The sequence below is a fragment of the Phaseolus vulgaris genome, chromosome 3 (genome assembly GCF_000499845.2).
Source record: "Phaseolus vulgaris cultivar G19833 chromosome 3, P. vulgaris v2.0, whole genome shotgun sequence".
In the NCBI taxonomy this organism is placed as follows: Eukaryota; Viridiplantae; Streptophyta; class Magnoliopsida; order Fabales; family Fabaceae; genus Phaseolus; species Phaseolus vulgaris.
In genome coordinates, this window is record NC_023757.2 from 2,172,185 (window position 1) to 2,181,943 (window position 9,759).

The 9,759-nt window shown below is 31.0% G+C and overlaps 1 protein-coding gene across 7 annotated transcripts; it reads right to left on the minus strand.

Moving 5' to 3' along the window:
• Nucleotides 1-1,338: 1,338 nt before the first annotated feature.
• LOC137806202 (glycerol-3-phosphate acyltransferase 9) lies at nt 1,339-8,644 on the minus strand. 7 transcript variants are annotated; one of them, XM_068606192.1, is made up of 15 exons: nt 8,529-8,639; nt 7,330-7,351; nt 7,143-7,221; nt 6,382-6,571; nt 6,167-6,224; nt 5,815-5,933; nt 5,275-5,374; nt 4,063-4,158; nt 3,869-3,965; nt 3,370-3,457; nt 3,196-3,292; nt 2,943-3,028; nt 2,742-2,861; nt 2,552-2,650; nt 1,339-1,588 (listed from the first exon to the last, which is right to left on the minus strand). In XM_068606192.1, the coding sequence occupies exons 4-15, from the start codon at nt 6,501-6,503 to the stop codon at nt 1,540-1,542; spliced, it is 1,131 nt and encodes a 376-aa protein (XP_068462293.1). In that variant the 5' UTR covers nt 6,504-6,571; nt 7,143-7,221; nt 7,330-7,351; nt 8,529-8,639; the 3' UTR covers nt 1,339-1,539. The 7 variants fall into 7 exon arrangements, with proteins under 7 accessions (XP_068462293.1, XP_068462292.1, XP_068462291.1 ...); XM_068606191.1 differs by having other exon boundaries at nt 7,143-7,351; nt 8,529-8,644; XM_068606190.1 differs by lacking the exon at nt 7,330-7,351 and having other exon boundaries at nt 8,529-8,636.
• Nucleotides 8,645-9,759: the final 1,115 nt, after the last annotated feature.

Genomic DNA, 9,759 nt, shown 5'->3' on the forward strand with positions numbered 1-9,759 from the left:
TTTTCTTTTCTTTGGATTGTATGATACATTAACTTATTTTCAAGCTGCATAAAATAAATAGTTCTTATAAGTTAAATTATACATAGGATATTAGCTTTGACAATCAATTTTTTTAGTGACATTAATTTAGTACTAGAAAGTTGAGGTGGTTTTCCTTAAAAATATGTTGGTACAACATCTTTTAAGTGATAAATTGTCTATTAAGTGACAATTGCAGCAATTGAGTAGAATTGACACATTTTTTTAAAATTATTTTGTTTGAAGGAACGACCTCAATCAATGAGATGTATGTAAACAATGTCATTGCCATTAGTTAGGGTTTACATTTTCTATTTCTTTTAGTCTTCTCTAATTAACGTTAAAACTCATGTAAGTATAACTAACATTTTTTTAAAATATTTTGTTTGAAGAAAAATTAAACAATATGATGTAAATAATGTTGTTTCCCTTTGTTTAAGGATTCATCTTGCAATAGGAAATATCACAAGAAATAGGAGATGTATATTTTAAATAATGAAAGAAAATAACACTATTTGTATCACATTCATTATCTTTTTTTTTCGAAATAAATATATGTATCAATTTTACTCTTTTGACACAGTTATTTAACCAACACTTCATCATTTAAAAGATACTAATAAATAACAAGGAACACAACAAATAAAAGTTTTATAAGAAATAAAATTAGAAAAAAAAAAAGTGAAGACAAAGCAAAATATAAAAATTTATAGAGCTAAAAATGAAAATAAAATGTACATCTCAATTGTACTATGTCGCTAGCATATCACTTTAAATTTATCACTTAACAAATATAATAAACGATATTAAAAAACCAAAATATAAATATAAATTTTATCAAGGATCAAGACGAGATAAAAACATTAAATACACTATGCAAAATTTGCAAATTTATGAGACTAAAAGTTATCTAAACCTTATTTTAATAATAATTATAATTATTTGTAACTGAGAAAAAATATACTGAAAAAATAGTTGAGAAGATTAGCTTTACTTCGATGTAACAATAAAACCAGATTTTTAGACACAAAAGTAAGAAGTTGAAAACACTATTGAAAAATAATCATTTTTTTAAATGTAAGAAAATAACTTATCTTCATAAGATTTTGTGTAATGAAAATTTCAACTATTATCTCAAACAAAGCTCATTTTGCAAACAACTTTACTTATTGTAGTTAACTTTTCTATAAAATTTGATGCAGAAAAGATATACTTACACTTCAACCGTTAAATTGATTACATTTTGTATAAAGTTATGATGATTGACATAAATTATATGGGTTAATAGATCTCTCTTAATATACATTTCTAAGATACAGATTTGGAATAAAATTCTTCATCCTTAAAAGATCTGGCTCTCACCAGTTTGCACAGACAGCAATAATCCATGGGAAAATTTATTGGAAAACTTCGTTATTGGGTGATATATATATGCATATCTGAACAAATGTAAACATAATAGTAGCATTGAAAAAGATACATGAAAAAGGGTTCTAAGAACAATCTACACAAAGGTACACATCACTTTTCCTCCAATCGCCGCAGCACTAGCTCAGCAAAGTTCTGTTGTCTACAGATGCATCATAACCAACAAATTAACATCAACTTCAAATGAACAAAAATATATATTGTAAAACAAATAAATTCTAGTGTATGTAAATTCTAACAAACGGAATTTGTTCTACCTTGCAAAATGTCATGTTTCTAGTATTTAACCAATTCTATAAATATTACTGGAGAAAAAAAATTAGAGGGTCAAGTAACAAATTTGACACATCTAAGTTGTGGGTATTTCTTCCTACACCCCTACATTCTATGCAATACCAGAATTATCCTTGATAATTTTGGATAATTCCGTAATAAAGGTTCCATAAGCAAAAGGTATTTCCAGAATATGGGTGCTGTAAGCAAAAATGTGTTTCCAGAATAGGAAATCCAGAAGGCAAAAATTCATTCCAGAATATCCTTTCCAGAACATATCATTTTAATTTTCAGAGTGATAAATCCGGAATTCATAAAATGTGTTCTGAAAAGTATGTTCCGAAAATATTCCAGAAAGAGTAATCCGGAAGTCATTTTTAAAAGGGGTAAAATGGTCATTTCTAAGAATGATGGGTGCAGGAAGTCATTTGTTGGGGGTGCAGGGAGAAACAGCCCTAAGTTGTTCCAGCAAATATTGGTGATCAGTAATATGATCCACCACTGCTAAGAAACTAAAATAACACTTTCTTCCAATTAGACTTTAATATGTATCAAGTCAATTAGACTTCCAATTTCTAGAATGCATTTTGTATTTCTAGAACAAGTTCCAGAATACAAAAATTTGTATTTCGGAATGTACAATCCAGAATACAAAATAAAATATATATATTCCTAAATACAAATTTCAGAAAGGTAAAATTGGAATTTTAATTTATATGGGGTTGCAGAATGCAGAACCCTGCATTTAAACCTTCAAATTATAGCACCCTTGTGACAGGCCATATGACAGCATATTGCACACTAGGAAAAAAAATTATAGAATTTAACTTACTTCCTCTCTCTGTGCTTTGGACTAGGACGAGAATACTTTAGATATCCATCCCAAGGAACCTTTTTAAGGCCAGCACGCAATGAGATTATTTCTCTCACCCTGCATAGTTAATTAAATAGGGACTATCTCAAGACCAAGAGAAAGCTAAACATATATCTCCCAGCATAGAATCAGGATCAACATTATTTACCTTTCTGCAAACTCAATGGCTGTCTCTCCTGGCTTCAGATTCTGTGGTTCCAAGTACCAAACATCACAAACAACTGCCCAAGATGTCATTAGCTGCAACAGATGCATAGTGAATGATTGCCTGAAAATGCATGAAATGCAAAGTCATATGCAGCAACAAACAGCATTGTAGAAACATTTAATGTGAGAAGCATCTTCTTACTTTCTACTATTCCAAAAAGCATCAACAAAAATTTTATTGTACTTGATTGCAACTGGGCAAACCGTGCAGCCAAGTTCGAATGCACCCTAGACACCATTAAAAATTAGAAAGCTTCAATACAGATTTATTGAGAACAGAAATGGGAATAGAAGTCAGCAAGTACAAAATAAAAGAATAAAAAATATATTCCTAAAATAAGTAGGAGAACATTGGCATTTTTAAATGGACAGCAAATGCAAATAATTAAAAATACCTTCTTGAACATGACTGTATAGTGATTATTTACACAAGTTCCTTCAGGAAATATGAGAAGGGGGTTGTTATCAGCTCCCTGGACATGATCCCTCAATCTGGGACATGAAATATTGTGTAAGTAAAAAAGAACTACATCTGAAATAGATTTTATAACATCTTTATTTATACTCACTTCTTTGCAACAATTTCCCTATCCTTTGCCTCTGCACGGTTGAACCAGATGCATCCTAGACTCTCTAAAATTGTACTCTGCAATAATCCTGCACAATAGATATATTTTTAAGAAAATTCACAAATATTTATTTTAGTATAAATTATATAATGATTCAATTTTTTTCTTCAAAAGATGGAAGTGTTAAATCATCCCTAAATGTGCTGCACTTTCACATGCCCTATTCTTCCAGACAGCCATTTAGACTGCCCAACAGCAAGATATAGAACACTTAAGAAAGGATATAGTGCTTAAACCTACGTTTTTCTTTTCATTTTCTTTTCTTACGCATATTTTGGTGAACTTTTCACCTTCTCTTTTGTAGTTAGAATCTGTGTAATCATATATAAACATCAATGTACCAATGATTAGGAGTTAGAATACACAGCTTGTTATGGATGATGAAGACATAAGTTTGTGTATCATATTTTTAACATAGATGGCAGCTTTATATGCTTACCAACCCATCCAGGATGCTTCTGCATAATAACAGCAAAAGCAGTCATCTGTTCTAACACAATGAAATCAATCATGGAAGTATGGTTGGCTACAAAAACCTGCTCAATAAATGAAGGAGAAGCTCAAATTAGAATAGATAACATTTACTCTTTCTTGAATACATAAATAAGGATAATACAACAATATTCATCAAACCTGTTTTGGTCGCCTACTAGGCCTTGGTCCATGATACTTAACAACCCCAGTCCATGATGCAACAAAGAAACTGCACATCATCTCTACCAAAGACCTCTGAAGGAAAAGAACAATTTACAACGCACATAAATTGATGACAAAAGGACAACGTCCAGTATTAATACTCAGCACAGGGAGAAAAGACGTAGTATGTCAGAGAGACCATTCCCAATTCATGCCATGACAACAAGAATAGGAAAATAACATGAACAATGCACTCCACTGCATCTGTCAATCAAGTAAGTCAATACATAGAGGACCAATTTAAATAATGCCTACAAAAAGAATGGCTGGAAACTATGGAACTTCAACAATAAAAGAAGACACCTTGTACACTAGTGGTTTTCAATTTCATTATTTAACATCTACTCATTGTCCCATTAGTCTAATTAATCTAAATCATGTCTGCATTTTAAATTGTGGCCATTCAATACCTTTTCTTTTCCAACAACCTCACTATTAATTGTAATGTTAATATTCTTCTTCCAAGAGGAAGAAAATTTTTCATCATTTACCGTAAAATAAAAGTGGAAAGGCAAGACCATGTTGTCCCAAAAGATGAGGCAAAATGTTGAAGCTAGATTATACTTGAAACCAAATGAATCATCAAATTTACAATGCTCAAATAAAAGTACACAAGGAATATCAAATTTGGACACAATCTGAGGTATATATTCTATAGTTATCAATCGCTAATAGTAACACTTAGCAACCAACCCCAAAAAGTACTACAGCAGGAAGGCCCACCATTTTGAATTGTTTTTTATTTAAAAGAAAAGAAAAACTCACTTATTATATTCGTAATTAACAATAAAAAAAAGAATGAAAAACATATAAGTAAATGTGTCACAGTTTAGGTATTGATCAATCTTAAAATTCGAGTTTGCACCTAACTCCTAAATGACTCAAGGTCAAAAAATAGATTTTCAAAATGCCTAGTACACCACTGCAGCACAGGGAACAGCCGTTTTACTGCTGCAACAACTGCCATTAGAAGATACATTACCATACAAAATTCTGCTATAGGGTGCTACAAATAGCTGGCTGTTTATAACTTATTTCATGCAACTCGGCAGGGGGAATGGTCATCAACTGTAGTTTTAGTAATGAGATGGAGACCAATGTTAAGCAAAATGATCAAATAGAAAAAGATGGAATAAGTTGAATATGCACCTCGATACTTCTCCTTAACTTGTCGTGTCCTTTCAATAGGAAGTGCACTGGAATGAAGGATGAAAGAAATATTATCCATCCTAGTGTTAACCCTATAACCCTGCAGTGTCAATTAGGATGGCATCACTTGGACAAAAAAAATGACTGCAAAGTAACTCATTCTGGGTCTGTACATTTTTCTGTATATTTTCCCAGTTTCCTAATATTAGATATTGTAAACCATCTACTTATAAATTAATCTTGCTAAGGACTTCCTGAAGCAGTTCAGAACAGAAAACCATTTCAATATATCAACATGGAAAGGAGTAAAGATAGTCAGACAGACGTACAGACCAAATAGAAAGGACGTAACTCAATGTGGTCAAAGACAAAGTTCGAATTCCTAAAATCATATTTTTCTGAGACAGCTAATCTCAATACCTAATTCTACAAGGCAAAAAATAATATAAAAAGCATTAAAAATCTGCTAGGAATATTCCAGATTTCATAGTTATTATACGAATATGATATGTGGCATTGGGATTTAGGAATAAGGCTAACCTGATAGGGAACAGAATCAAGTATCGAATCACAACTCCAAAACACCACAAAGGAAACAGATATAGATTCCAATTCCATGGTTCCGGAGGATTAGACTTGAAGCACCTTGTGAATGTGTCCTGCCCAACATTAAATGTTCTAAACCAATGAGCAAAGCACCTAAGCCTAATCAAGGAGCAACACACGCTGGCAGGATAATGTTCAGCACTTAAAAGATGTGAACTAATTATGTTTGATATTAAGTTCTCACTATATTAATATCAGCAGTAGTTGCTGATTTGGGTCTCTGAAAGAAAATACTGACACCTCAAAACAAGAAAAGAACAAATAAAATATCACTGCAATAGCTTACATCTACAATGGCACCTGCTGCCTCAGATAGAGTAGGAGAGATATTGAGTAAATCATGCCTGAAAAAGTATCAGAAAGAAAACTAGGAATATAAAAATGGTGCCTGAACATTTCTTCTCTAATAGATCATTGAAGAAAATACTGCTTTTTCATTTCAAACTTATATTCAGTATCAAATAACAGTACAAGCAAGACAAAGAAAAAGTGATGGCATACAGGAAAAGCTTTCCATGAGGTTCTTGTTGAATGGTGGATCCAGAAGGGAGGTAATCCTCAATGTTTGGTTGATCAAGATCCAGTTCAGAACTAGAAGACTTGAGTGTCCCTGGGTTATTCATCCGAGCTGTGCTATCACTTCTTCAAGTGCTTCTTGAAGGACAGGCGAGGTTAATATACACTTTTGATCCTGAGCATTGATCCACTTTCCAATTTAGTTACTAAGGAATTAATTAATTCGATCCCTCAAAATTTCAGAAATTTCAATCAGGTCTAATTCTAAAACAAAATAGTAAATTGGTGATTTCTTACATTCAGAAATTTTTTGCCAATTAAGTGCAAAGTTGTGATTACATGGCAAAATAACTTCTGATGTAAACTTATTTTTGTAATAAAAAATATTTATATTATTAGAGGGCAAGCCTTGGTGCGGCGGTAAAGTTGTGCCATGACTGGTTGGTCATGGGTTTCAATTCAGAAACATCCTTTTTGCATATGCAAGGCTAAGGCTGCATACCAACCCTCCTTCATACCCTCAAAAGCACTTCTAACTTTGAAATCAAACATACCTGCCTAGCTCATATTCCAATATCCTAGTCAATGTTTTATTTACCATTTAACATCAAAGGCTATGTTAAATTCAATAAACTAAGTAAAAAGCAAATGTCGGCCTAACTGAAGATAAGAAACCTACTTAAACACTATAAAAAAATCAATTGATAACGTAATAGTTGTGTTCTAGACCACCTAACAATACAAACCGGTTTTAGTTGTCCAAATTGAAGAGTGGAATGGCAATCAGTACCCACAATCCAAAGATGACTTTTTTCTCTATTGACTCTGCAAAAGCAATTCAACAGCCATAATAAGTAATGCAAATTCCCACATCTCAAAGATAGCACAACATCATCATCAACTACAGGAAGATAAAAGTGAATGAAAGACTACCCCCGAAATTCCAAAACTAAACCTGAAAAGCAGGAAAGCAACACTGCGTCAGACCACTATTACAAGACACTGTTGTTATAGACTCTGCTTACACAAAAGACTAGGTACTAGTCTAAAGCCATTTTCTCCCAGCTGATGAAGGTAGAACTAGGAATAGAAACTATTCGAAGAACTACAGAACTTTAGGGATTCCAATTGTAAGAATAGAATCTGAAGAATTGTATTGATTTAAGAGAAGAAGATCTCAAGAGGTGCTTGATAGAAATTCTCGAAACCCCAGTTAATTTACATAGTTTGTTATTTGTAACAATGCAAAAACTAGAATTCATAACAGAATTAGACTAGCTAGCTGCCATGTGGCTGCCACGTTTTATTAACCACCTACATCACCAGCACCTTACAAATATAACAAAACAACGATATTTTCTCTGTCAGAAGTTGACTACATTATATTCCACACGAGAACCATTCATTCAATTATATCTTCCAAATGAAGTAACAAAAAGCAATGCTGCAGACCAAATGCTAAACACAGAAACAAGTTATAAGGAGCTTCCATGATATAATCCAGCAAATAAATTTCCCCAGTAACACTTATCGCAGAAAAATAGGAAACAAAATAAATCAATTTTTTTTTTTCTAAGTTATCCACCTTAACTTTTGGGAAAGTTAGATCAGAGATCTTCTATAAAAATTGGAACACAAAAGTCAATTTTAACCTATACGACAAGTTTAATTCATTCTAGCTTCTTGTTTTCTTCTCCACGAAGCGTTTATCGGGACAAATAATCAAACAAAACTTAATGTCCAACAAATTCAAAAGTCATTTTTAACATTAACAGAAGTGTCGGAGACAGTTACTTGGATGCAATAACACAACAGGTTCCGTTTGAACTCAAACCCGATATGCATTAAATATTATTATTCTCATATAAAGCAAATCCTTTTGCTAACTGGGATGAAACCTAAATCTCATACCCTCTTGGTTTTTACTCAAAATTTTCATACCCTGTGTTATTCTGTTTGCGAAAGTTCTTTTTTTTTCATGGTTTAGTGCAAGCTTGAACTAGATTCGTGTACAAAAATATTAATGGCAGACACGAGAACGAAGGTTTAAGAGAAAGATCAAATTCATATGAATGAAGGTTTAAGAAACACTGAAAATCATAGCCAGTAAAGAAGATTAGAAGAAAATTTACCTATGACGGTTTGGTTTTTGGGAGATTCTGGAAGAGATTGGAGATTTGGTTTCTGTAGCAATGAATACAATTCTTCTCTTTCTCTTTTTATTTATTTTTATTTTTATTTCTTTAGTAAAGTAAAACCAAATAAACTCTTCTTCTACTACTATTGTTTTGTTTGAGTAAGAAATATTAATATTTTTTTATGTAAATTTTGCAGACATGATATATTTAATAAAAAAATATTATTTAAAATTGTGAAAATTATACTCCCATAAATAATATATATTAGAGAAGTGAAGTTCTTAAATGGATTTTAATACATCCAGTTAGTCTTTAATTCACTATTATCAGTATAAAAAAGATATTATACTAGTTAATAATAGTAAATAAAATAAATACTTTGAACTAAATTTTTAAATTATACCCATCAATGCATTACATTTTTTATAAAACATGATAGGTAAATTAATTCCTTATAAATTTTACCGGCAAAAGCTATTCTTAAGAATATTTGATAAAGACTAACTTCAAAAAATACACAATGTTTTTCATTCAATCTAACTATAATGTTTGTGTTTACTTTTTAAAGACTAAGTTTAACAGGTTGATACAAAAATTGAACAAAATTGTATATACTTATATGTTTTATATGTAAAAAAAAAAGTAGTTGATAGTTATATTTGTGTATATTTTATAGAAGTTGATTTTTCTTAATTAATTGCATCAAATAGTTATTTAAGAAACATAATCATTTTAATACATGTTAGAAATAGGAATGATAAATCATATGGGTTGTAGGTTGCCTATTTCAATCCGTTCACACATTTAGGTTTGTCCTGCATAAGTACGTTTAAAAATCTAGAATTTTTTTAATGCATCCCCATAATTTCTTCTTACAATCTCATTCTCAAAAATTCTAAACTTATCTATTCCACATTTTACAATCTGAAATATAAATATGGATTGTTCAATTTTAACTTTTAGATTCTATAACCTGGAAAGTCTCTCAAAATCATTATAATTTCTTTCTGCAACCTCATATCTTATTATGCATGTGTCGTAAAAATAATACTACGAGACCATTTACCTAATTCATCTAAATAAGAAAAAGAATTAACTTAATAAACAAAAATTAAATTTATTCAAAATTTATATTTTAATTTTTTTTCATCAATTTAAAAAAAAATATTTTTTGTGTGAACTGACTCTTATGTTGAGCAAACCAATAAAATCAACCAACATTTTT

Excerpts from the sequence above, each read along its gene's own strand:
- LOC137806202 (XM_068606191.1), bottom strand. The coding sequence starts at position 6,503 with ATGAATAACCCAGGGACACTCAAGTCTTCTAGTTCTGAACTGGATCTT. Across the intron at positions 4,159-5,274 it reads AGTTAAGGAGAAGTATCGAG|AGGTCTTTGGTAGAGATGAT; the intron begins GTGCATATTCAA and ends CTTTTCCTTCAG. Across the intron at positions 3,458-3,868 it reads GAAGCATCCTGGATGGGTTG|GATTATTGCAGAGTACAATT; the intron begins GTAAGCATATAA and ends TCTATTGTGCAG.